The 27,816-nt window shown below is 50.1% G+C and overlaps 3 protein-coding genes across 3 annotated transcripts; 1 reads left to right on the top strand and 2 right to left on the bottom strand.

Moving 5' to 3' along the window:
• The first annotated feature begins 899 nt into the window (after positions 1-899).
• rdh20 (retinol dehydrogenase 20) lies at positions 900-3,894 on the top strand. Its single transcript, XM_030374306.1, is given in 9 exon segments — positions 900-1,292; positions 1,294-1,453; positions 1,455-1,490; positions 2,229-2,327; positions 2,714-2,827; positions 2,829-2,860; positions 3,141-3,272; positions 3,659-3,704; positions 3,706-3,894. Coding segments are annotated over 9 exon segments (951 nt in total). The 5' UTR covers positions 900-1,035; the 3' UTR covers positions 3,781-3,894.
• Positions 3,895-5,016: 1,122 nt separating this feature from the next.
• On the bottom strand, positions 5,017-12,675 carry stau1 (staufen double-stranded RNA binding protein 1). The gene is given in 17 exon segments (XM_030374305.1): positions 5,017-5,448; positions 5,567-5,613; positions 5,616-5,648; positions 6,071-6,130; positions 6,132-6,194; positions 6,304-6,650; positions 7,118-7,199; positions 7,306-7,452; positions 8,325-8,468; positions 8,596-8,808; positions 8,939-9,034; positions 9,308-9,479; positions 9,891-10,047; positions 10,524-10,668; positions 10,830-10,951; positions 11,205-11,537; positions 12,471-12,675. Coding segments are annotated over 16 exon segments (2,187 nt in total). The 5' UTR covers positions 11,410-11,537; positions 12,471-12,675; the 3' UTR covers positions 5,017-5,294.
• A 71-nt stretch (positions 12,676-12,746) lies between these two features.
• Positions 12,747-27,746, bottom strand: LOC115556898 (protein polybromo-1-like). Its single transcript, XM_030374304.1, is given in 35 exon segments — positions 12,747-13,209; positions 13,315-13,507; positions 15,420-15,487; positions 16,519-16,580; positions 16,582-16,669; positions 17,089-17,228; positions 17,230-17,285; positions 17,727-17,749; positions 17,752-17,933; positions 18,549-18,732; positions 19,632-19,789; positions 19,893-20,010; positions 20,013-20,037; positions 20,224-20,472; positions 20,942-21,099; positions 21,212-21,397; positions 21,777-21,988; positions 22,394-23,033; positions 23,459-23,564; positions 23,664-23,943; positions 24,249-24,334; positions 24,426-24,567; positions 24,687-25,001; positions 25,098-25,183; positions 25,311-25,357; positions 25,360-25,408; positions 25,576-25,644; positions 25,777-25,893; positions 26,349-26,363; positions 26,365-26,475; positions 26,478-26,495; positions 26,604-26,751; positions 26,959-27,056; positions 27,181-27,355; positions 27,660-27,746. Coding segments are annotated over 34 exon segments (4,728 nt in total). The 5' UTR covers positions 27,316-27,355; positions 27,660-27,746; the 3' UTR covers positions 12,747-13,045.
• Positions 27,747-27,816: the final 70 nt, after the last annotated feature.

The following is a 27,816-nucleotide window of genomic DNA, read 5'->3' as shown; positions in this document are numbered from 1 at the left end:
CTCCACAAAACACACTCACTAATTTGTACTCACTTTGCACTCAGAGTTAGAAAGGAGTTACAAAGACCGATGTTTGGCATTCAGGGATGTACAAAACTATTCAAACATGAGGCCTCTATCCTAAAAGGCCAACAGGTCAACTATCCTCTACATGCCCTATTACAGGATAACATCCAAGGGGCCCGATATTCAGATAGTTACAGTCTGCTGTTTAAAACCATATCGTTTTATATTTGTAACCTTAATTTACACCACTTGGTCTGAACATTCCCTCACGTGTCCAGAACATAGCCTCTTTGGCTATGAAGCTGGCCGAATGAACATGTCTTTAGTGTTCTCAAACAGGCACATAGTATCGGAAATATGCATTCTTGCGAAACAAGCAAGTATGGAAGAGATTTACTGTGCCCATACAGATAATCTCCTTATGTTCTTATGTTCAATAGTAAAGGCATGTGGCCTATTGCGTGGAGGGGAATTCCAGAACAAAATAAACTTTATACAGTATATCTGTCAATGAATAACCTATTGAAGAACTGCGAGAGGAAAATAAATATGGAAAAGGGAATAAATGTTTAACGGAAGGCACTTTGGTGACTACAGCAATCTCATTTAGATGTATTCTATTTGGTATAGATAATACAGTAATGAAAACCTATCATCAAGACTGAAATGCCTTCTAAATGTGTTCATGTGCTTGTTAATGTTGTGTGACATCGTATCTACAGTAGGTACTCCAGACATATCAGCACTGGACACTGTTGTTTGGTTCACTGTGGTCTTCATCACAGTGAGCCACGAGAAGGCCTCACTTTGAAAAATACACACCACCTTACGTCACGGCTCACGAGACACGTGAATCCGTGAGTGGCTCAGGCCAATTCCGTTAATCCTGGTGTTTAAAAGTGCTTAAAAACCAAGAATCGGTGGTCGGGGGACGGAAACACCAGCATGGCTGTCTGTTTGACATTTTAACGTTACATTTTAACTTTCAAACCGGAAGATCACGTTTGGGAAACTAACGATAGTTCCAAGATGATCTTCCTCATGGATCTCCAGATGATGCTCCTGGACGTGCTCTACTACATTTTGCGCAACTCTCTCCGGGCGGTGCTCCGGCCTCGCACCAAGCCGGTCGACGGGGAGCTGGTGTTGATCACCGGCGCCGGCGGAGGCCTCGGCCAGCTGTTCGCCCAAGAGTTCAGCAAACACGGCGCGGAGGTGGTCCTCTGGGACAACAACACCGCCTCCAACGAGCGCACGGCCGCGCTGGTGCGTGAGATGGGGCGGGAAAGCGCACACGTACACGGTGGACGTGACCAGCCGCCAAGAGGTGTATCGTACTGCTGAGATGGTACGCGAGGACCTGGGGCGGGACGTGACCATCCTGGTGAACAACGCGGGGGTGGTGGCGGGGAAGCGAATGCTGGACTGTCCCGACGAGCTGATCGATGAGGACCATGAAGGTCAACTGCCACGCGCTATTCTGGGTGAGGACCACGTCCTAGTCTCTAGCTGACTGAAGGAGGAAAGAGGGTCGGGTAGGGTGGTGCTGGGACCGTGGTTCAGAATAATCCATGGAAGGCCAATTGAAAGCATGGGTATCTGCTCATGTGGTGACTATGAAAAGAATATAAAATGATCTTGATTATAATTTGCCCCAGATATAATTAAATATTTCGCCTGAGACGCCACATGAGCAATTTCTAAATCTGATTGTAGCGTTGTTAAAAAAGCACATTGTGCTTTAATTGAGCACTGTTTATGTGGTAATAAGGGTATACATTAATTCAAACCAAAAACTGTGTGTGCCAAGCAAAACCACTGGACGTCCAATTGGAAATTCTAAAGTCCTTTTCTCAGCACATACAATAAAATACAATACAAAGCCCAGATTACTGTGCGGTATGAGTCATGCCTTTTTTACATTGTGAAGCATTAACAGCTTTTTCCCCAGAGTCAAATGCATCTAGATTCCTTCTGCAATCTTCTTATAGAAAACCCCAATGCTTCGATATCAGCATGTGATATGGGGCTGCAGGAAACGTTTTCAAGCCTTGCAAGCTGTTCACATGGCTGTTACTAGTAACGTGTGTGTGTGTGTGTGTGTGTGTGTGTGTGTGTGTGTGTCATGAATGTATCATGTATGTATGTATGTATGTATGTATGTATGTATGTATGTTATGTATTGTATGTATGTATGTATGTATGCATGTATGTGTCCTCAGACAGTGAAGGCATTCCTCCCTCAGATGAAGGCCAATAACCACGGCCACATCGTGACCGTGGCCAGCGTCCTGGGACTCTTCAGCACGCCCTGCGTTGAGGTGAGGCTGGCTGGGAGGGAAACGGGGAATGGGACGAATCAAAATAAATACATAAATACATACACTTCACACAGTTCTTCACTCTTATGACATCCAGTATAGCACCGATATTGTACCATCAGCGAATTATTGTTTTCTCTTTCTTCTGACAAATGTACTTATTGTAAGTCGCTTTGGATAAAAGCACTAAATGCCCTAAAGTGGAAATGTAATACTGAACCACAACACAACCATTTTGGCTTTGATTGTGTTGGTTCGATTACCCCCTCAAACCTTCAATCCTTTTTTTTGTCTTCGTTATGCCAGTGTCTAGATAAAACGTCCCCAAAGTGATGTGGTGGTACTAATGTAAGTTGTACCTGTACTGTGTTGTGGTGCGACCCAAGGACTACTGTGCCAGTAAGTTCGCTGCAGTGGGCTTCCATGAATCCATGGCCCATGAGCTGCTGGCTGAGGAGGTGGACGGGGTGAAGACCACCCTGGTGTGTCCCTACATCGTGGGACACGGGCATGTTCAAAGGCTGTAAGATCAGGTGAGTGAACTGTTTAAAGAAAAGGGGATTCAATTTTAAGGTCAGAGAAAAAACATAAATAATTTAAGATTGCATGAATGTTTCAATAAAGAAATTGTCATGGCAATTATCAATAAATTGCTGTATCAGTATTACAAAAGAGTATTAGAATTTACAAAAAATAAATCTCCAAAATCTCCAACTAATCAATGTGGCAGTGAGTAATTCGATCTGTATGGCGGGATGAACGCCATCGTGGTCCTCCACAGAGCCTGACGCTGTCTTGTGTTGGTGCGTGTAGGGACGAGGTGGAGATGATCCTGCCCCCACTGGACCCCCAGTACTGTGTGGAGCAGGCCATGAACGCCATCCTCATCGACCAGCCCCTGGTGTGCATCCCACGGCTGACCTACCTGCCCTTCCTGTCCCGGGCGTAAGTACAGCGTCACTATACTCACTACGCAGATAGGGAGTGTGTCGGGGTAGTATGTGGTACTCGTCAGGGAGGTGAGGCGTAGGTGCAGCCTCACTCTGTCCACTAGGTGGTACTAGGCAGTGAGGTGAGGTGATTGTATCCAAAGCCAGGCCATTAAGGAGCAAGGACAACTCATTACATATGATAAAATGTAGGCAGTGTAGACGTTGGGGATAAAACCCAGAACCTGGCGATTCCACCGGCCTTGCTGCCATCTTGATTCCAATTACATGAATCACCTCGAGTCTCCCTCAGACGACCGACATTTAGCTGATTTCCCCGTCTCCTCCTGGCCGTTAGGCTAACGACATTGCCCTTTTTTCTTTCCATTCTTTCTTTTGCAGACTACTGCCTTGGGAATCCAACGTGGTCACCTACCGCTTCATGGGTTTCAGACAAGTGCATGTACCCCTTCATCGACACCATGAAGAACCGAGAGGCCCCCCTCCCCATCACGGTGGAATAGTCCCAGCGGCGCAGACTCAGCACCTTGTGTTGCCGTAGCAACCAGGCGTCTGATGGAGGGCTGGGGACGTGGTAAATGGAACACATGAGGCCCAGCTATTTTTGTTCCATTTGGGTTGGTTGTATGTGAAGGATGAGTATGTAAGGATGAAAGGAGGTTTATGTATATTAATTATACATAAAAAGGGAGGTATAAGAAAGAAGAAAAAAGAAAAGTTGCCAAAGACCAGTTGAAACATGAGCTGGTCAGCGGTTCGTGCTGCTAGGGCTGCTCAGCCAAGGAGCCATAAGCTTAAACACGCACCACGACTGTACCTGCCCATATTAAAATCTCTTTGTTACCCATCATTGTGTTTGCAGGAGTAGCCTTCGCTCCCTTAACGTCTACATTATTATTATTAAGGTTTATTTGAATAGGGACAAATACAGAAACATAGACAAGCGTGAGACAGTCATCCGGTGTTGTATCATAGTGGTCTAGCCAAAGATAATTTTACAACATTTGTCCCAAGTGGGGCTTTTGCGTTAAAAATGAATCATCCAGATCGACGTTATTAAAATGTCAGAAAATGGAAATGAAATAAAATATCTATCACCAAAAATGTGTTTTTCCTTTTATCAAACCGGCAAACACTCCTCCAGTGTTACAACGGCGGCACTTCCAACTCCACACCAAGTAACGACAAGACCAGCCATGTGTGTTTGGTGTGCTGAGCGCACAGGTTTACTTACAGTGGAAGTGTAGGGGAGAGGGGAGGGGGGGGGGGAGGTAACAAAATGAGGAGGGAGGGAGGGAAGGAAACAGGGCTTAATACTGCGCCACCACACACGGCGGAGAGGTACAGAGGGGTAGGCAGTCACGTTACGTCACGCACACGCTACATTGAGTCACGAACAACCCACCCGGGGGGGGGGGGGGGGGGGGGGGGGGGGGGGGGGGAGACGGAACGCCCTACATGGACATGAGGATAAACAGTCGACTGGCGGGGGGCAGAGCACCCTGGAAACGAAAATGACGGGGGCGAAACCGAAACATGAGGCGTTGGTTCCCCCTAGCTGCCGCCTAGAGGTCCGGGGAACACATCTCTCCGGGGGGGAGCGTTAACAACGTGACACACTTGAAAAATAACGGCCAGAGGAAAAGACATTCCCGGTGGGTTAGGTAACAAACAACTTCTAGTTAAAAGCAACCACGAGAAAAGAGACACCTTTTTTCTTCACAGTAAATATCTCATTCTAGTTCAGGAAAGCAAATGCCCATTTCTTCGACTGGGGGGGAGGCAGCAGTTATTTTCTTCCACAAAGCATTGAAAGGAAAAAAAACAAAAGAATAAATAAGGTGTACAATAAAACATCGTCAGGGGAGAAGGAAGCAACATCCCGTTTTCTATCAATCTTGTTTTACCGAACGTTTCATTTTTTTTATGTGGAACGACGGGAACGTGAACGACGGGATTTTCCCCGAAGCCTATGTCGTCTCCCGTGTGAAGGTTTTAGTTCCTCTACAAAAAGGGCCTAAAAACACAGTGTCAATCCGCTGTCGAGCCCCGCGAGCCGACCGGGGCGCCGCGGTGGTCGACTACGCGCTGCCGTCTCCACCGCCTGTGCCATGGGGCTGGGGTTCGCCTGCTGCAGCAGCGACTCTGCCTCCATCTCCTGCTTGCCAGACCTGAGGCGTACACCGACAAGAACAGACAGAACAGTGAGTGTGACGTCACGGGCCAAAGCGAAGGCTTACAGTGTGCCACGGGGCGTTGGATGTGTGATGAAGGACGGCGCAGGCGTACCCAGAGGTTGGTCCGTTGCCAGGGCGGTCACTGGACTGCTTGGTCAGACCTCTGAGAGTAGCTTGAGGATGTTCCGCGCCGCCTGTTCAGCCAGAGGAAGTTGCCGTTGTAAATGGTAGACGGACTGCGTTTCCATAGCGCTTTCATCCAAAGCGCTTTACAATATTGCCTGATATTCACCCATTTATGCACACAGTCACACACCGATGGCGGGGTCGACCAGGCAAGGCGAGAGCAGTTAGAGGGTTAGTTGCCTTGCCCAGGGACACCTCGACACTCTAGGAGGAGCCGGGGATCGAACTAGCAACCTTGCGGTTACCAGCCAACCCGCTCTACCTCCTCAGCTACCCCATTGGGGTGAAAAGTATTTTCGATACCGGTGGGCTCCAGATATCGTTTAGAAATAGCACTACAAACGATCGAATGAGGACGACCTCAGAAACTCCTGTGCGTGTGAACAGACTATCAAAAAGGATGAAATGAGGTCCGAAATGAGTGGCTCACCATGTCGTGGCAGAAGCTCACGTCCTTCCCGATGCCGTGGCTGAGGAGGGGCGGCACGGAGGGAGCAGTTGATCAGCGACACAAACTCGTTCTTATTGTTCTTGGGGAAGTCCTTGTATTCCACCTGTGAGCACACACACACACACAAAACATGTCAACAAACCGTACTACCCCCTGACATCAGAACAGCGGTCACGAGGTCAAAGCGAGTGAGAGGGGGGGCGCGGCCTCACCTGTAACCCCTGCACCGCGGCCAGGTAGCTGAGCTGCTCCGAGGGTCTGGCCAGGGGCCCGGGGGCCGGCTGGCTCAGGCTGCCGTTGTTGTTGTTGTTGTTGGGGCTGTTGGCCAGGACGGTCTGGGCGGTGAGCGATACGCCCGTGTACAGCAGCTCGTTGGCGATCATGGCAGTGACGGTGGTCATGGCGGGGTTGGGGGCGGCGGCGTGGCGGCCGTAGTCCCTGGCGTGGGGCCCCTGGCAGGCGCCCACGGCCTGGGCCACCTCGGGCATCATGGGGAGGATGCCCGCGGGGAGCTGCTGGTTGCTGAGGTAAGGCAGGCGGTAGTCGTCGTCCTTGCAGGCTGTCGGGGGCGGGGGGGGTGGTTAGAGTCATCGTGTGCGGGGGGGGGGGTGGTTAGAGTCATCGTGTGCGGGGGGGGGGGGGTTAGGGTCATCGTGTGCATGTGACGACGGAGGAGTCACTCCGACAATAGGCGAAAGACAGATGGGCAACTAGGGCCGTTGGACATGCGTGACCTATCACCCGTCTCATGAGTAATAGGTCACGCATGGCTGCACGGTTAGGACAAGGAAGTTATAATTGGGAATGTTTTTCCCGATATTGGGATTAGGATAATTACGTGCGATCAATAACGACACAGAAAAGGCTGACTGTTCATGGTTTGTTGTTTGCTTTGAATGTGCCAGGCGTACAAAATGTGTTGTTTATTAGGATATTTTCATTTTCCTTTTACAAAATTACTTCAAACACACTTTCACGACAGGAGAGCCGTAAAGGGCCCGAATGGCTCTCTGAACACTCACTCACCCAACGTCCCGTCGTCCACTGAACCCGGCTCAAAGAAGGTCACTTTGCGTCTCTCCTGCTCTCCGGGTTTCTTTAGCGGGGCCTGCGAGATCATAAAGCCAGACACAAACCGTTAGAACGTACCCCGGTTACCCTGGTCACCAGCAGCGGTGCGTTCTCAATGTTTTCCATCTGGCGGGACCACCTGCCTTCTCGTCCGTCTTCAGAGCCGGCTTGGGGGGCTGGGGCTGAGGCACTTTGTAACCCAGCAGCTCCAGCATGGTCTCCGCCGCGTTCCTCTTGGCCACCTTCTTGCTCGGACCCAGGCCCTCCGCGCACTGGCCGCACACGCTCACCTGTTGCCGGGGGCAACGCATCAATGTTTGGGGGAGAGAAAGAGAGAGTGCAGAGTGAGTGGGAGGTAGCTACAGAGACCGTGAGTAAGGGAGCAGGGAAAAGTTAGAAGTTGGAGGGGGTAGATCCCAGGAGCCTTCTGCTATAGTACAGTATAGCAGCTTAGGCCCTGTCCACACAGAAACTATTTTTTTGTGAAAACACATATGTCTGGATCGTTTGGGCCGACCTTCCAGACAGATAAAAAGAGCCCTTTTGCATTTTTGTGTTCCGATTCGTGTGGACGCCTGATACTCAAATGATGATGTCATCGCCCCCCCCCCCCCCACCGGCTGGGTGATTTTATTTTATTTTATTATTTCTGTAGCTTTAAATACAGTCCCTTGGTCAATTTATTTGCTAACTGACACTAAAAAGTATTTTCTGCTCAATATAAAAGGTTTAACAACTGCTTTCTCCTCCTTGACTGTATGACTGTATACAGCGCGCAGACAACCATTTCTTTTTGTTGTGGAGAACCAGTGCCACATAGAGGCCTTCAATATGTACTACAGGGTTTCTCCAGGACTCAATGAGTCCGTCTTTACGGAGATACTCGTGAAACGCAGCCAAGAGAAACGGAGGGGAAAGGATTGTTTTCACCCGTGTGGACGGGGCCTTAGACTACCTCCCTGGTGCTCACCTGTATGCATAAACTCCATGGTGCTCACCTGTATGACTGAACCCCGTCCTCCTGACCTGTATGACTGACCCGTCCTCCTGACCTGTATGACTGAACCTCGTCCTCCTCACCTGTATGACTGACCCGTCCTCCTGACCTGTATGACTGAACCCCGTCCTCCTCACCTGTATGCCTGACCCCCCTGCTGCTCACCTGGATGACGAACTCCCTGCGGCGCGGCAGCCCCCTCTCCGTCAGAAGCCCGTACTCCGGCTCCTTCTCCTTCTTGGCCTGCTGGATCTGGGCCAGCCGGCTGATGGGGTTCATGCCCTGGCCGTACTCCGGGCTGGTCTGCAGCTGCCGTGCGTGGAGGGCGACAGGGGTCGAAGGTCAAAAGACGGGCAGCGGCCCAGGAGGCGACGAGAGTCATAAATGAGGCTTGATGACGCATTGGGGAGGGGCCGAGGTGGGGCCGCCGTGTTACCTTGACGATGGACTTGGGTTTCTTTTTAATGTGCGGCAGCATCTTCTCCACGCCGGGGACGTGGGGCAGCTTCCTCAGCTCCTCCAGCACCATGGCCGCCGCCAGCTTCTTGGCGATCTTCTTGCTCTTGCCCTCCCCTTCCCCGGCGAACTCGCCCACCACCACCCGCACGGCGAAGCTCTTCATGTGGGGCGGGCCGGCTTCCTGCAACACCTGCAACGCAGAGCACCGCAGGAATCAAAATCACGGATCACATGTATTCTCTTTGAGATCCTCTTTGAAACGGAAGACCGCCTGAAAGTATGTTCACAAGAGGACACGCCTTCGGAAAAACGGATCAAACCTCAAAGTTGACGGGAAGATTCCTCTTGAGTGCAATTTCAAAGACTTGGCTGATTTCGGACTTGTTGAGGTTCTCCTCCTCGCCGTCGCCGTTCATCTGAACCACAAAAACACATCACTCCATTACGATACAGGCGAGCACTCCACGTTGCATTCACACCGCACTTGTTTCCTCCCCCCACCGTGGGTGAAGTGTTGCCAGATTGGGCCGGATTTCCCACCCAATCTGGCAACCCTGACTGCAGTGCGCTGCAGCCAGGGTTGCCAGATTGGGCAGGAAATCCGGCAACACTGCGTGGGTGGGGGGGGGGGGGGGGGGGGACGACAGACACGGTGAGGTGTATGAGCAGAGTGCTGCGGGGGGCCTCACCACGGGCAGCTGTTGGAGCATGGGCTCATTCTCCAGCACCTTGAGCGCCCGGGCGGCCGCGTCGTGTTTGGCCAGCTGCCGCGTGCGCCCCTTGCCGTGGAACTGCTGGCCCCCTATAGACAGCTCCATGTGGTACAGGAAGGGCCCCACCGGCGGGAACGGGTAGTAATACCTGCAGGGGAACAACATGGACGTCAGTCCCTTCTCTTTGAGGAAGGTGTCGTGCGTGAGGTGTACGAGCTGTGCCGTCGACGTTGGAGTAATCAGTTAGAAAACGGCACCGCCATCTGTCAGCCATTAGTGAGTGAGACGCTCTGCGAGACTGTTCCGTTCTGGTTGCCTGCGCCCGACTCTTGAGTGAGTATTTAGATTAACGACAGCTCCCGGCTCATTCCTCCCCTGATTGTTGTCGGGGGTTTTCATCCGGCCTGTCAATCACAGGTGCGCCAATGCAGCACTTTCTCTTTAATTGGTTTACTCTCCGACTCCTAAACTCCTCGGCTCTTTTCTACTTGTACTTCAACCCCAACACCTGTGCCTGTATTCGCAGACCTGAGGGGCTCGGGGGGGGCCGAAGACTTACTGTTGCATAGAGCGCTGGTAGGGCCCGGGGCCTCGGACGTTGCAGTTGAAGTTTGGCGGTCGCATCCCCATGTATGCGTCGATGGGCTTGTACAGGGGCTTCTTCCCCAGCTTCATACACAAGGCGTTCAGCTCCATGGTGTGCGTGGTGCACTCTTCTGTTACAACAACAAACCGAAGTATCAAAATGCATTGCAAAAAAAACCTCGAATTTCCCGTCATTGATTGATGGACCACTGGATGGTACCAGGGGCTAAACAAGGGGGATGAAACCCTAAACCGGAGCATGGATTAGGCTAGGGGGATGGTTGGGGTGGTTGGATTGGCAGGTCCTGGACTACTCAAGGCAGGGTCGATAGAGGGGCCGTGCCTGGACTAGACTAGATGGACGGCTGGAGGGGCCTGGACTAGACTAGGGGGATGGCTGGAGGGGCCTGGACTAGACTAGGGGGGTGGCTGGAGGGGCCTGGACTAGACTAGGGGGAAGGCTGGAGGGGCCTGGACTAAACTAGATGGATGGCTGGAGGGGCCTGGACTAGACTAGGGGGAAGGCTGGAGGGGCCTGGACTAAACTAGATGGATGGCTGGAGGGGCCTGGACTAGACTAGTCCAGAGGGGTGGTTTGAGGCCTTGCCTGTGTTGCGGGGTGATCTCAGCGTGGGCCTTGGCAGCGTGGTCTCAGCCAGGGCGGTCGCAGCAGCCGTGTGCTGGGCTTTCTTGATGCTGGTGCCCTCTGCCTCCCAGTGCTGATCGCCTAGCGTGAGTCTCACTGAAAAGATCTGAGAGAACGAGAGAGAGAAAGAACGATCGCGAGAGAGAGCGAGGGAGAGAGAGAGTTGAGCAGTGGACTCACTGTTTCCATTGCATGATAAGCCAGTGGGAGGCTCATGGATGACATCAGATGGATGACATCAGCGGTGTTACAGCCGGTCTGCGTTACCTTGGAGTGAGCCGGGCCTTGCTCACAAAGCAGCTTGTATTCGGGTTGGATTTTATTGAAACGGGCCAGCTCATTCACCAAACACATGGGGGTCTTCTCTTTAGGGTTTGCCATGTTAGATTCTTCAAAGCACAAAACAACAGCACAAATACATTCAGTTGAAGAAATGCATTGTAGTCATGACATGCACTACATCCCCCTGTGATTTGCATTGAAATGAGCTCATGTAATCATTGAAGCCAAAAGTGTTAACCAATCAAATAGCCGGTGACCCAAAACAACTTTGGGGTAAACAAAGCAGGGAGGCGGCAAAAGAAAACAAGGCAACCTCATTCTAAATAACGAACAGAGACAATAGATTTAAGAGAGACAAACCTGTGGTGGGGGCGAAGGGAGTGACGGAGCCTGAAGGGAGGGAGGAGCTTCGGCTGGGCTGGCTTGCGTTCTCAGCGGGCAGGGTGGCGGAAGCACAGGGGATGCTGTATCCAGGCATGGGCGGGGCCAGGTGTAATGGGGTGACAGCAGCAGCAGCAGTGGTGGGCATGGGGTTCCCCAGACACTGATACTGGATCTGGGACATCCTCACTGTTGGGCTGGGTCGATTGAGTTACACAAGGATTGATTTAGGAGTGGAGTTCCTGGAGGGTAGTGACGAGCAGAATGTTGTGTTGTTGTTGTCGTTGTTCGTGCAGCTCTAACTGCAAGGCTCTGCCCAAAACAAAGAAAGAGTCATTCAGATACAAGAGCTGCTCTGTCAGAACTTTGTATAACATTGGGAATCCATTCATAAAACCGAAGGATGACATTGGGGACCTACAAATTGTGATCAGTTTTGATGAAAGATAACAACTTTAAGCTACTGCTTTGAAAGCCGAACAAACCTCAATTGTGCAGAGCGCACAGAACACAACTCAAATGTGCAGAGCACAGAAAACACCTCATTTGTGCAGAGAGCCCAGAACAGAACTCAACTGTGCAGCAACTGAGGATGACATGTACATGGAAGAGCCAACGTTAGCATCAACGCTAGCTAGCCACCACATAAGGCGACAATGAATGTTGTATACAATAGTAAACGTAATTCTGACTTTTAGCAGGCCCATTGCATGCATACCCGAAATATAAACTTAACCGGTATATTGGTGAGGGAAAAGGTCCCTCTACTTGCAGCCAGCCAATGATTAACGCAGTAAGTGGATTGTTTTTACAAGGCGAGCCGGTGTTAACAGCTAGCATCCAAACCGGCTCATCTTACAAAAACGGCCATGGTACTAACTCACTCGTGTGCTCATGTGTGATCGTATGACTAAATGCATGTCAATCGATCCAACGACAAGGAACGGGAATTGTCTTAAGATAACTGCATTAGTGCCTCGGTTCTTAGGCCGCCGGTGGCTCAACCAGCAGCAGCAGCAGCAGCACACATGGAGCCAGTCTGCAGGCTCCACGGAGAAAGGAGTGCATGTCAACTCAATCCGATGGTAACGTTGACCATACTGAACGGAAAACATTACAACAGCATGGTTGATCAAGCACTTCCATCGCGTGTTAAATCGTAAAGCACGCTTACAACGGGACTGGTGTGTAATGCTGCTAGCTACACTCCAGTAAGTAACTACACCTGCTGAAAACAAACCTGACCTCGGCTCTTTGCTCGTAGACTTCTTGGTTAATCCATAGGCGGTGTGGCCGGCGTAATGTTGTGCTGTTTTGTTAGGTCTTGTTGAAACGAAATGACCTGTGGAATTTTGTGTACAAAATTCTGGCCGTGATGTTGTGGAAAGAAGGTAGACAAGGCAAACACTAAAGAGAATGGCCCGATCCCGATTTCCTCCCAGGAAGTGACATCGAACAAAAGGAAGTGCATCCGACATATAGACCACTACACCCAATAAAGCGACAAACTCACTCAATATGTACAGCACGAACAATTTTATTTTGTCAGTGTCCATAAGCCAAAACATAATTTGAAGACAAATTCTCCCAAGGTTAAAAAAAGAATTGAAAAAAAGCGCACACACACACACACACACACACACACACAACACACACACAAACTACCGGTACATCAAGCTTATCCTGCTAATAATATAAAAATCCATGATTGAACAATTCTTTGTAAAATATTGCCTCTATGGTCTATTATTACTGGTGCTAGAGTTTGTGTCGTGATAAGAACAGTGAGGAAGCAGGTTTTACAAGTGGTCCCAGTGAATCTACAGGTTGTACGCCTGGCGGATGTTCAGCGAGTCTCTCAGCATGAGCTCCCTGAGACGCCACAGCGCGTCCGCCATGGTGCGGTGGGCGCCTTTGCTCTTCAGCCAGTGGCTGGGCAGATGGCTCTCCTGCTCTTTGGTCAGGTGGGCGTCCCGTCTTTGGGCTGTTAGGGCAAAGCGAAACACAAATTCAGATGCAAATACTAATCTCAGCGCAAGCACGGGAGGTACCAATGAAGTGAGCAGGAGGGGGGGGGGGGATAGCGCACCTTTGAGGGTCTGGTCCCACTTGCTCACAGTGCCGCTGTCTGAGTTCAGCCCCTCGATGTACTTGAGGTAGGCCTCAGAGTGAAGGACCCTCTGGGTCTTGGGTGGGGGGGCTACGAACAGGGGGCTGGCCGGTTGGCCAGGTTGTCCGGGGTATGGGGGCGGAGCCTGAGGACCAGGGCTGTACATACCAGGCTGAAAACAACAACAGTCATGTATGTTATAAGCATCCATAATAACATTATTAAATACATTAGTTCGTGACTTAATGTGGTTTAAGCTAGACTTCTTTCAACACATATCGGAAAAACGGTTATTGTTCGGAATGAGGGGTAGGGTTACATGTTTTTCCAAGGTCGCATAAACCAGAGTGTTCTAGGAAATCTCTTCGAAATCTTTCCGCTCGTTGGCGAGATGGTGGCGAACAGTGCACAAGCAATTAAAAACCACAAATGTATTTTCTTAGTTTTTAATGATTGATAAAATATGATAAAATTTGTTATCATAACCATAATTTTATCTTAGTTTAATGTTGTTTCAATGTATTATAGACCATTTCCTTTCTATATAGAACATACATAGCACAACAAAAGATCGCTAGTATACCGAATGCATTTCCCCCCTTTGATTGGACAATTAAACACCCAGACACCTACACTATTGAACACATGGATATGCCAGCTGATGTCAAATAAACACACCATAAATGTTTCAATAGTTTTCATTGATTCCTAATAATAATAATAATAATTAAAGCTGAAAGCAGCATTTTACAGGTGCCAAGCCTAAAGCCGACCAATAAGACCCCTAACAGACCATTAAGACCCTTACGAAGACCATTAAGACCTTTATTGTTTGCATACGCTTAACAACACTGGAATAGCCTCGGCTTGGTATGGTGATGGGCAAACAAATTTTCATTAGTCAAGTCTTTAAAGTTTTCATTTGATTACTTTAGCGCCCCCTATCGTCTTATTTTGATGAACTTTAGCCTGGTTAACGTTGACCTATGCTTCTTTAAATACACCTAGTTTGGTGATGATTGACTCATGTTAACCCCGGCATTAGTCACCTATCATGGATTGGGCTAATTTGGACGTCCAGACGCCATTTTCTTACAGGTTCTTGGACTAATGTCTACAGGATTTCATGACTGTAGGTGAAAGGGCTAAGAAAACATGTCCGTCCAAAGTCTGCATTTTCAGTTAATTGATATTATTTTATTTATTATTTATTTATGCCTCAGAAGACACATTGAGGATTAAGATCCTCATTTTCAATGGTGCCGAGGGTACCACCTATAGCCCGATATGGATGAAATTTGGAGGGGTTCATCTTGACCCATATGCCTTTGACTTGACTTAATTGTACTTAAACAGTTGGAGCTTTGGTCCCCAACATCCACTAATTTGGTCCCGCTCAAATCAAACATTCCGTCTATGAATTGTGGTGATTTTAGTCACAGGCCACGCCCATTTCGATGCCACGCCCTAATTGGAAATATGTTGAGTCTATCTTGTTCAGAATATTATTTTGAACAACTTTTGTATTGGATTCAAGATCATACCAGTCCATTTTAATGTTGGTATAAGCATTTAAGTCTTTACGTGTTTTAAACTACACCCTTTTTAGAAGTCAATGGCTCCTGGGTGCCTCAATCTTTATTGTACAGACTTTGCTTTATGTCAGAATGAAGACATTGGTCCATTGATGATATGTGCTAAAGGATCTTTGTCTACGTCTAAAAACCTAGGATCCTTAGGGAATTGAGTGGTTTTTTTTTACAAAGTTCAAGATATTCATAAATGTATCCAAATAAAGTCATAGGTTCTTGTGGCATATTTGTTCAGCATGAGGATATGCATGTGTTAACAAAGTTTCATGACTTTTCGTCAAAAGCGGTTATTAGATGTTTGTTCAAAGTTTGCATTTCTGGACTGTTGCTATAGCGTCACCTTTGGGCCTATCAGTGCGAGCGGTTTAGGCTGTGTAAGTCAAACGTGGCGGAATAATAATAATAAAACTAACAATTACAATAGGTTGCCGTCGCACTTTGTGCTTGGCACCCTAATATTAATAACCCTGTGTATTGTGTGTGGAAGTGTACCTGCTGCATGTAGTGGGTCCCAGGGTTAGGGCTCCCTGCCATGCCGTTCATCCCTGGAGCCATCATACCTGTACAAAACATCAATCCAGATCCTCATCGTTAGCCCGTACCTCGCGCTACCCAGACCATTACAGAAAGGCACTACAAAATGAGAGCGTTAACACAAGGCACAGCGTGAGATAGAGACGTGTGAGTGGTTGAAAACTCTTGACGTGCATACTACCAGGTCCTCTGCTCTGTGAATGAAGCCTGAGGGGCGGTTTAATGTGGGATGAGAGGGTGAGAGGGTGAGAGGGGGAGTGTGTTGGGCGTAAAGGCCTGGACGACCCAGGAGTAGAGCACGGCAGAGCAGGTCAACCCCTCCAGCCAGGAGAGAGACTAAACCGAGGAAGGGAGGGGGGACTGAGCTGCATGTCGGGGCTCCTTACCCGGGTGGGGCATGCCGGGATAGTGCATGCCTTGCTGGAGATGATGGGTGGCCATCGGCGGGCCCCCTAGGTGAAGCGGCGGCATGGGGGCCACGCTCAACAGGCCCTCGTGGGGGCCCTGCATGGGCATATACTGCGGGCCGTAAGCTCCCATCATGCCTTCGGAGGAGGGGGGGGGGGGGGGGGGGGGGGGGGGGGGGGGGGGGGGGGGGGGGGGGGGGGGGGGGGGGGGGGGGGGGGGGGGGGGGGGGGAGGGATGAGGAGAGGAGACAACAACAAACATAGCCATGCATAAGTGACATGCGTGTGGAACGTAGGAGGACATGCTGACATGCGGCGGGACGGGCGCACGGCAGAACGTGGGCGGAGGGGTTAGTGGGCGGGGCGCCCGCGCGGAGGTGAGCCGACCCTCGCACGCGACCCGCTCTCTCCGGGGAGACGCCATGCGGCTGATGTCATGCCGCGTCGACGCGTGGAGCGCGCGCTGCTCGTGTTGGGACCATAAGAAGCTAGAGTGTGAGCTCCACAAAGCGGCGTGGACACAGAGGGCTACACGACGGACTAATGGAGGGGTCGGGTTTTGGGGGTCGTGGTTGTTTGGTTGTTATCACAGTCCAGGCTCATGACCCAGCGGCAGCACTCTGGCGGGGCACTCTCGTGCGCGGGTTTACCTGACACGGGCGGCATGGTCTGGTTTATCATTCCCATAGTGCTGGGCGAGGGCACCACCCCCCAGTGCCCCTACTGGGGTACCTGCTCTAGGGGAAGCCTGCTGCCGGGCCCTCTCTCGCTCCTGCTGCTCCACCACCTTGGCGGCCCGCTCTGAAAACACCACACACACACACCGTACACACAGACGACACACACACACACACACACACACCACACACACACACACACACACCACACACACACACACACACACACACTATGTTGACTTCAATAGGTCTTTAAACCCACACAAGACAATTCAGATTTGGACCACGGCCAACAGATTTCCAGTCTAATGGGCGGTTGTTGGCAACCACCGGTCCCATTAAGACCATGCAGCGCAGCAACATCAACTGTAATACAAATTCTAATAAATATCTAACATCACCACTAAATAATTTAAATATAGGGTGGAATAAAATACATCGGATGATCAATTATTGATATAATCTTCAAACACTAATCTGGCAACCGCTTTTCAAACACATTATTGAGGGTGGTTGCCATGCAATCGCCCTCCCCCTCCTCACCTTCATATTCAGCCTTCTTGGTGGCCTCCAGGTTCCTCCACTCGGTGCCCACCAGCCGGCTCAGCTCCCCGAAGGAGAAGTCGGGGTGCCGGGCCTTGATGACGGCCCGCATCTCGCTGCTGAACAGGATGTAGCCGCTCGTTGATCTTCCTCTTGGAGCCCTCCTTCTTGGACATGCCCTTTATCTTAGGAGTGGACTGCTTTGCAAAACAAAGCAAAGCACACAGTTGGGACAAGGCCTTCCCGCAGTGGAGTAGAAGGTGTGTATGTCAGTTAAGGTTACCAGTGGCCCCTTTTTGACCAACTGATTTACCATGATACATCTGTGGGAATACTACCCAGTGGACCACCCAAAGAAATACAATCGCAATATAAAGCCAATACATTCCTTCCCATGTCCAACAGGTTCTCAGCGACCAGTTCATTTTCATATCACGTAGTTTACAATGTCTGGGTTTTTTTTATAAAATATTACTTTTATAAAACATTCGCAAAACTCGATTAAAGTATTGAACATGAATATGTCCCGGCCACAGAGAAATGGAAGGCGGCCATTCAACTGGCGCCCACAATGTGCCACGGACGTTGGACGGCCGCGTCGTCCCTCTCTCTCTACGGTCTATGGTGCAGGACCAGACCTGGGAGGGCGTGTACGCGGTGCGTCCAGGTCGACCGTCACGGGGGTCTGCATCAGGGGCATGGAGGGCGTGGCCGGGGCCTCGTCGTCGTCGTCCAGGTCCTCCAGGTCCTCGTCCCCGTCCTCCACGTCGGCCAGCTTCAGCTCCAGCTCCTCGATCTTCTTGTTCAGCAGCGGAGACGCCTCCTTCTGGGGCACCACCAGCTTCCTGAGGACCGCCGGGAGAGGTGAGTGAGTGAGGGAGGGGTGAGTGAGTGAGTGAGGAGAGGATGAGTGAGTGAGTGAGTGGGTGAGTTGGGCAGTGGTGAGGGTGTGTGTCGTGAGTAAGGGAGTGTGTCAGTGAGTGAGGGAGTGTGTTGGTGGTGAGGGAGTGTGTCGGTGAGTGAGGGAGTGTGTCAGTGAGTGAGGGAGTGTGTCGGGGAGTGAGGGAGTGTGTCGGGGAGTGAGGGAGTGTGTCGGGGAGTGAGGGAGTGTGTCGGGGAGTGAGGGAGTGTGTCGGTGGGTGAGTGAGTGAGTGAGTGTGTCGGGGTGAGAGTGGCCGAGTGTTACGTTGGTGAGTGTGTTGTGGGTGAGTGAGAGGGTGAATGAGTGATTGCGTAGTTGGATGAGCGAGTCACTGAGTGAGTGTAAGAATGAGTGAGTGAGTGTATACAGTGCATAGGAGCTGCAGAGAATTATTTAGGCCCAATCCCATTTGTACCCCTTACCCCTTCAAAACAAGGGGGAGGGGTAAGGGGAAGGGGTAAGGGGTAGAAATGGGATTGGGCCTTAGGGCGGCCCTAGCCGTGCATAAACCCTGCAGCGATCCGCGTGCCAGACGGACCTGAAGTAGTAGGTCTCGTCCTCCACCACCTTGGCCGAGAGAGAGAAGCGCTTCAGGCCCTTGAACTTCTTGATCTGCTTCTCCGTCTCGATGTAGCGGCTCTCGCACAGCAGCACGTCGTCCTCGGGCACCTCGGTGGGCCGGCAGGACAGGTAGTCCTTGAAGGAGGCCACCAGGCATTTGCCTGGGGAGACGGTGTGGAGCGCAAAACAAGGTCAAGTCACGCAGCCGGTTCAACGGAATGAAGTGCAATACAAAGAAATCACTTGTGAAACACAATTTATGTTTTTGCTTAAATTACTACTTTACTAATTAATAATGTGTTAAGTGGTTGATTAATTAAACCGACACACTTCCCACAGGCTCCTCTTCTGTTGATTATTTTATGAGGTATGCAGCCAAAATAAATTCTCATAGAATAATTAGCCAATTACATATTCCAATGTAATTTTGAATTTAATTCAGATTAAAGGGTTGATATTATGCCATCAGGTTTGAGTAATGGCTTGTCCCACTCAGACCTGATGGCATAATATCAACCCTTTAATCATCACAATGAAATTCTAAATTACATTGGAACTAGGGCTGTCAAATTAACACTTTAATTTCGATTAATTAATCTCAGAAAAAAGAATGCGTAAAAAAAATTAACACAGATTAATCGAGCTTCTATAGTCCTTTGGTGCATAATTTGCGTTAGCACAGAATGGAGGCAGACGAGAAGACGCTGCTCGGCCCCGTGAACGGAAAATTCATGTTTTAAATAAAAAAGCTTAAAGTCTATTATTCATTGAATCACTCATCTGCCGCAATTTACTTGAATTAAATTATTTTGAAATACTTTCTCGGAAAAATGTAAGTATGTGGTTAATTTAGATTAATTAATCACAGAGCCTGTAATTAATTAGATTACTTTTTTTAATCGCTTGACAGCCCTAATTGGAAGATGTAATTTTTCTAATTATTCTACAAGATTTTTGTTTAGCAGCATATTCACAAGAGAAACAACGTGACAACAGAAGAGGAACCTGTCTGTCTGTGTCTGTGCGTGTGCGTGTGCGTGTGTGTGTGTGCGTGTCGTACCCAGGACGCAGGTCATGGGCAGGGTCTCCTCCAGGTTGCTGAGGAACACCTCCTTCTTGTAGAACATCTTGGTGGGCTCGTGGGCCGTCTCCTCCGGGTGGATGAAGATGGGCCCGAAGAAGAAGGTGGCTCCGTTCTGCACCCACAGCTTCTCCACCCTGCAGGGCGGGAGCGAGCCGGTGAGCCTCATGCACCTGTAGCCTCACAGGTACCGGGGTCTGACCGTCTGCTCGTAGGGGCGGGGGGGGGTCCATCTCTCACCTGGCCACGCGGGGCTTGGACAGACCGTGGGACTGGATGTAGACACAGTCCCCCACCTTCAGCCACATGTTCTTGTAGCGCAGCTGGTCGTAGTACTGGCAGCCGGGCTCCGCCCCGTCATCTCCACCGGGACGTCCTCCCGCTCCTAGAGACACACACACACACACGCGCACACACACGCGCACACACACGCACACACGTTAGGATACAAATGGGCTGAAATAACAGCTAACTGAATCATTCTCCTGATGTCTTCCTAATCTAATCCTGAGGGTGAGTCATGAACCGTAACCCCTCGTTCCTTCCCCCTCCTCCTCCACCGCCACCTCACCTTGTCCACGCAGCCTCCTTTGTCCGCGTCGGACACGTCCATCAGCGCCCTCTCCTGGGGAGGCTTGGCGAACATGGAGGCCACGCGCACCACGGGCAGGGGCGTGTCGCGCTGGGCCAGCCGCACCGAGGTCACCGGCATGGCCCACACCTTGATCTTCTTGAAGGTCTTGTTGCGCGCCGTGTAGCGGGACTCGCAGATGTACACGTCCTCGGCCCGGTAGCCCTCGGGGTGGAGCTTGAAGTAGTCCTGATGGGGGGAGAGGATCTGGGGGTCACTATTTATTCATTTAGGAGACGGTTACTTTGTGGAGGAACGCGCGGCAAATTGAGACAAATGATCTTATGGCGTCTTTGGCCATGGAGGCCTACAGAGGGTGTGGCCTACAGCAACGACACTATCCCATCTCTGTTCAATATCAACAACTCCTTTCCCCCCCAAAAAACAAACAAACACCTTCTCCAAACACATCTTTAAAATATTTGCTTGCGTGAATATCAATTATGGCACCCATTGCCCTCCAAATAATCCCTGGGAGGAGGGATCCCCCATTCTGCAATCCTTCTCACGATATCTTCCTTGCTAATTAATGGAGTATTTCCTTGCCCCTAGAGGGAGCTAGGGGGGTGTCATTTATAGATGGCCTGCTAAGCCATTTGAGAATGTACCTGTGATTAAGGGCTATACAAATTAAATTGAAATTTTTTTAAAATCGTACCTTGACAAACATGACCATACACTTTCCCCGGACCCTGCTGATGGGAACCTTGTTGTAGTAGTCGCTCTTGAACACCTCCTTCTCCAGGAACTTGCGCGTGGCCAGGTGGAAGGTCTCGCTGGGCCTGTAGAACCAGCAGCCGTACAGCCACTTCTCGCCTGGTTGCGCCCAGACACACAGAAAACCACGTAAGACAACCACCCTCAAGGACTACCTGTCCACGCCGTCTGGCTGAGGGGAGGCGATGACTAGGACGGGCGCGGGGCTCACCTGCTTGGTCCGTCCAGAGGCGCTCGATGCTGACGATGTGGGGCTTGTGGTTGGCCTCGGTGGGCGTGACGTACACAAAGTCGCCCACGCGGTACGTGCTGTTCTCGAAGCTGCAGTCCTGGCTGTAGGTGCGCTCCGGGCCCGACTGCCACGCCTCCGCCGGCAGCTCTCCGGATTTATCCGCGTCTGTGGTGGAGGAGAGGGAAGGAGGGCCACTTAATATTAGCATATATTTACCATATCTTATATGTAATCTGAAACTCAAACAAGCATGTTGGTGCTGGTTTAAATAAATGTATATAATGTCAAATCTGAAAAATCTGGCAAATCCAACACCAGGTGACAAAATGTATAATGAAAAACATCCAACAACACATACAGAAAAGTAGGCATGCCCTATAAAGGAGCCTTGAGAAGGTTTCTCCTACTTTATTAGGGACATTTTGTCCCCTCTCTTCTAACACGTGTCCGAAAGGTACAGTTCTCTATCGGAAATGCTAATAACCAGATAGGATTTATGAGCATCCTGTAAGAGAAGTAAGCGCTTGCATAAACCCAGCTGTACCTTTGCTCTCCTCTTCTCGCTTCTGTTTGTCATCCTCAAACTCCAGGGGAATCTTCTCCCTCTTCTCCTGGTCGATGTCGCTGTGCAGGTGTTTGGACGTGTAGTTCAGCGCCGGGGACATGAGGATCTCTCCGTTCTTGCACAGCTCGTCCCGGATCTTGACGAAGAACTGCTGCAGTTCCACCGCATCCTCGAAGGCCTCCGCGTCGGTCCTGCGAACGAAAAAAATAAATCCCCGCTTCCTTAAGGATGTCTACATCTCCCTCTGCATTGGTGTTGTCATGCTTCGGTACCATGATGGAGACTGTTTGGTTGCAAGTGGCGCGCAAGTTTAAATGATCCGTCGCAGACCATGAAGATTAAAAACAAGGACCCAGTTAGAAACTCCTCTTATAAAATACATGCTCTCCAATCCTATAGAGACCATGCACTGCACTCTGACCGGTGGTTTTGGAAACTGTTTTGTACTGCTCTCACTTAAATTGTAAATCGCTTTGGATTTCTAAAGATTGATCAAGAAAATCTGGTTTGTAAGATAAACGTTCAACAGAGACTAACAGTGCTTGTATTCATTCAGAACCGGATGTAAATGCAAGCGTGGAAGTGCGTCTCCCTACCTGTGCAGCCGGCGGGCCTTCTCCAGCACCTCAAACATGTGCTCCTGGAAGACGTCCAGCCGGTGGTAGCGTCCGCGCTCCACGTTGGCCCGCACCACCTCGAAGTTCACCGCCGGCTTCTCGGGCGCCTCCGGGTCCACGGCGGGGATCTCGGCCAGGGAGTCGCTGTAGACGCGCCCCTCCTCGTCCTGGTGGCCCAGCACCGACACAAACAGGTTGCGGATCAGCTCGCGCACCAGGGGCACCAGCGGCGGGGCGCCCGAGTCCTCGGCGCCCTCCTGCTGCCGCCGGGTCTCCAGCAGCACGCGGTGCAGCACCAGGGCGTCGCGGTAGATCAGGGACTCGGGCTCGTTGTAGGTGCACGCGTTGTTGAACATGAGCGCAAACTCCTCCACCATGGCCTCCACGTCCTGGTAGCGGGCCGACAGCATGTGGCTGCGCAGGCGCTCCATGTCGATGGGCCTCTTGATGGTGGCGTAGTAGTCGGGCAGCTCGGCGCGCGACGGCAGCCGCAGGAAGATGGTGCTGAGGCGGCGGCCGCGGCGGTCCGTGAAGTTGCGCACGGCGTCGTAGAGCTCGGTGAGCCGCTGCTGCAGCGGGGTGAGGTACTTGGACTTCTTGGGGGAGACGCCCGACTTTCCTGCGCAGGGAAAGGGGGGTGATGGAGATGAGTGACGGCGTGACCATTAACTGGTGCCTGCCTGATTACCTGCGCCTTTGGCTGATCTTTGCCTTTGTTTTCTTTTACGCATTTTTTTATTTAGCTTTAGCTTTCTGTTAAATCTTATATACATTGCACTTTCTACAATGCATCTTTCTAACCCTTTTTTTTTTTTTTTATCATTTCATTTTATTGTAATTCGATTTGAAGCACTTTAAGCCTGCCTCGTGTATGAAAAGTGATAGATAAATAGATTTGCCGTGCACCTCATATTTATGCCTAGACTACCTCTGCTACTTTAGAGAAAGCTTCTTCTCGCAAACAGGCCTTGACACACGAATTTCCCTGCACTACAGAATGACACAATTGTTGACCTCAATGTTGAAAAAAAGCGACGAACGCACTCAGCTTGAGCTTCGGCGAACCCACTTCCTCCTCTTCGGGCGGAGCTCCCATCTCCTTGCGCTTGTCTTTCAAGACCTTCTCCAGGACGTCTGAATCGTTGTAAACCTATGAATGGAATCACACACAATACGAAAAAAGGTCAAATGTCTCCTTTTTCCCCCCCCTGCCGACTAAACCCGACAAAACCATGGCCGCCGTGCCCACCTGAGAGCCCTCCTCGTTGTAGTGGCGGGCGTTGCGGAACATGAGCTTCATGTCCACCAGCAGGGCGTCCTCGTTGGCGTAGCGCTCCGAGCGGATGTTGTGCTCGATGGTCTTCAGGTCCATGGGCTCCAGGATCACCTTGTAGTAGTCGGGGTAGTCCTTCTTGAAGGGCTTGACCATGAAGAGCTCGCACAGGCGCCGGCCCGTGCCCACCTCCTTGGCGTCGATCACGGCGCTGAACAGCGTCTTCATGCGGTTCTTCCTGATGTTCTTCTTATGGCTGGGACAGAGGGAGACGGGAGGACGTTACCGGGATCCAGGTTCTTAGGATTCTGTTGGTTAGTATCTCATTTTTCCGTTTCTAAATGTTGCTTCAAATGTCAGCCGTCTGCGGGTTGTCAGCTTGGTATTTAAATCCTCAATCCTCTTTTATATCTACTAGTTTTATCTTACAATAACAATATTCCCTACCTGTACAATTGCAGTGAATGCCATTTTTAACAATACACAAACCCACAGCAATATTATTGCTATGTGTTTGGAGCCACTATTCAGTTGAATATTAATTTCTGAAAGGCGGCGTACCTTTTCCTCTTGGTGCTCCCGGCGTCGGAGGACAGGATGCTGTCCTCGTCCGCGTCGTCCCTCCTGAGGACGTCCCTCTTCTTCAACTGAAAGCACAAGCACAGGTCAAAGGTTGACATGGCACGACGACACACGGACAGTAAGCATCCCACCGGAGTAGCTGGAGGAGGTAAGCACCTGGAGGATCTGCTGCAGCCTGAGGGCGCGCTTGTAGATGCCCGAGGTGGGCATGTTGTAGCGCTTGGCGTTCTCCAGCATCAGATTCAGGTCCGCCTCCATCTGCTCCACGCTCTCGTACTCGCCCTGCTTCATCTTCTCCCTGTGGAGAGAAGGGGTCGACTCGTTAACCCCCCGCCTAGACCCTGCGCGTACCGTCGAAGAAATTGCTGCAACCCGATGGCAAATCCAGAGACACCCGTAGAGTGTCCCGGCACTTGCCTGATCTGCTGCAGGGCGATGGGGTTCTTGATCTGCTGGAAGTAGTCGGGGTACTCCCTGCGGGAGGGCAGCTGCATGAAGGGCTCCGACAGCAGCTGGCCCTGGTTGTTGCGGCAGCGCCGCACCGCGTCGTACAGCTGGAAGACCGGGTGGCTCCCGTCCCCGCCGGAGCCCGGGCCCTCGCCCTCCAGGTCCGGGTCGTCGTAGCGCACGGGCGTGCCGGCGGCCACGGGCTCGTCCTCGCTCTCCGAGCCGTACTGCAGGGACACGCGCTGACACCCGAGTGACGGGTCGCCTTGGGCCGACCTGCGGTTTCTTAATAGTGGCAGAGAAGCAGCACACGCAACCGCATGAGGACACGTCTCGGCGGAGACTGAAGGTCGTCGACTGTGTTCTCTGTGGGTAGGATACCTGATGCGAACGCTGGACTTTGTCGGCTCGGCGTGTTCGAGTTCCGTCTTCCGCTGCATGAAGACTTTTTTGATGGCGTTAGCATCCTAGGTGGAGAGAAGCAACATTAAAGGGATATGACGGGAGCTTGAAGAAGCCTTCTTTAAGCTTAGATCCTCCAACAGTTTAATCCAATGGTAAATATTTAAGAATGAAAAGTAAAAAAGAATTTACCTTAAAGACCTGAGATCCGGGTTCATTGTACGTTTTGGCATTTTTGCAAGTAGGTCAATGTCCTTGGCCATAGCGTTGATACTTTTATAGTATCCAATCTATGGAAGTGTAACATATTAGCAATAAAACTATTTTTAATGATCAGCCCTGCCTTAACAGAGTTGACGTGCATCACTTCATGGACGTTGTTATATAAGACAGGAGAAATCTGCAAACCTTGGCAATGCGTAAAAAACGTGACTGAGAATTAGAGCAACTCCGTTACCTGTATTCTCTGAGCAATCGCTCGCAGATCAATGGGCTCCTTTATAACTGCATAGTAGTCTGGATAATGCTGGTTGAAAAAATAATGAAACATTAGTCAACCACAGAACGATTCTCTAAACGAGACCCGCGAGGGATTTAGAAAAAACAACTTCAGAAAACTAGAGAAGACATTCCCACAGGGAAATGCTGAAGAGCTCACCACTTTGGAAGGAAGTTTCTGGAAGAGTTCACTGATGACTCGGCCTGCGGGGTCTGCGTGAGACACCACAGCCTCTAGGAGCTGCTCCAGAGACTCTTTCCGACAGGCCGTCGGGGTCTGGGAGAGAAACATGGAGATCATGTTCACTACTCCGAATAGATTGATCATTTAAGATGCAAAGAAGAGAGGACACCATGATGTAAGACTGTACCATACAATCTCACAAGATTATATGAATCACCTCATACGGTCAGGCTACATTACTTGAGAAACCATCAAGACGGCAGTATATTGTTGTTTTAGTTCATATAAACTCAAACACATGATTAAAGATCTGCCAGACTGTATATGAAATACTAGATCCTGACCGATACTGGATTTTAAAGGGCAATGAGGATACCAATGTTAGATAATGAAAAATTACAGATAACGATTTATCGGCTGATATCCAAAATATAGATATAAAACGTTTCTAACATTTTCATAACCGCAAACACACACGCGGATACCACTAGTTATCTGTGATAGGTCGATATCGGCCTATCACACCGTGGGACTATGAGCCTCCCCACCTCGTCCTCGGTCGAAGAGTCCTGTGTTGTCGAGCAGGTCGTCGTCATCGTCGTCGTCCCCGTCTCCGGGCTGCACAAACTCGGTCCTGGTCTGGACGTAGACCATCCACAGCCTGCAGGCGGCCCGGGTACTTCCTCGCTGTCCGGCTTCACGGGCGAGAACACAGAGGGAGAGTGGGTAGCCTTCCAGTAACATAACGCCATGTTTATCGGCGGTGTTATTGTCTATTGGTTCAAAGCACAGCGTCATCCTACCTTGTAGTATGACTTGGCATTATTAAACAGGAGCTGGAAGTCGGCGGTGAGATGCTCCACTTCTTGGTAGTCCTCCAGTTTAAGTTTCTGTTGGATCTTTGCCATGTCGATAGGCTGGGAAACTGTCTCATAATAGTCTGGTTGATTCCTAAAACACAACAGGGCCAAATGAGCATCGTCCATGATCAACCTTCAATTAAATACAGAATTACAATTTTGTATAATGCTGAATATGAAGTTACAATTGGATGTATTTAAGGAAGTAAAAGGAGCCCATATAAGCAAGGCATAAATCGAATAAGCGGTTATTTAGTGCTGTGTGAGTGCGTCTCCGACATATAGAATAAAAATGTACCTTCTCTTCGGAACCCGAAGGAAGAATTCACAAAGCTGCCTTCCTTGGTCATCCTTGTAGTCCCTGATGGTGTTGAACAGCTCGTTGCAAACAGAAATCTGGGTGGAAAAATCGAATAAAGTTAGCAACTCAAAAGATAAGAACCACTAGTATGAAGTAAACCAAATGTCTAAACACATAGAATGAATGACGTGGAACAGAGAAGATATGTGGCTCATGTACCGGGTCTACGGTAGGGATATTAGAAGTCCTTCTTCTTTTTCTACCACTTCCAGGCGTGGAGGACGCATCATCCAAATCGCCCCCGCCGCTCACACTGCTGGATGGGGAGGTTGCCCGTCTCCTCTTGGAGCTCATTGAAACAGCTGACTGGTGTTCAACCCAGCTAACCTGCAGCCTACAAACCAGAGTGGCAATGAGGGATTTCTTCGAACATATGAGGATTAAACTATCGATTGAAAAAACACATGCATATCGTTTTTTTGATCATCATGATCCTTCCATGGAAGTCTTAACTTAAATGCATCAATGGCAATGCTAACATTAGCATTATGATGGCTAGTTGAACAAAGAATGGACTAGCGAATAACGTTAGGGTATTTCCTTCTCTGCCTTATCACTTTTCTTGAATAAAAGCAACTTTATCTCATACATAGTTGTGGTAAATAAACACAATAATATAATTCTATAAAAATCTGTACCTGATATTCAGCAATATACGCTATATTTCCTGAGTCAGAATGCTAAACTTGCTAGCTAGCTTGATTTAAAAACTCCTGTCCGGAAGTTGTGATTCTGTTTTCGCTGAGGCAGCGAGCTGCCATCTAGGGATCACACTCTGCCATCTTCAGTGCAGAG

This window comes from Gadus morhua, chromosome 13 (assembly GCF_902167405.1).
Source record: "Gadus morhua chromosome 13, gadMor3.0, whole genome shotgun sequence".
In the NCBI taxonomy this organism is placed as follows: domain Eukaryota; kingdom Metazoa; phylum Chordata; class Actinopteri; order Gadiformes; family Gadidae; genus Gadus; species Gadus morhua.
The sequence above is the reverse complement of the archived record's forward strand: the minus strand, read 5'-3'. Positions and strand labels throughout refer to the sequence as shown.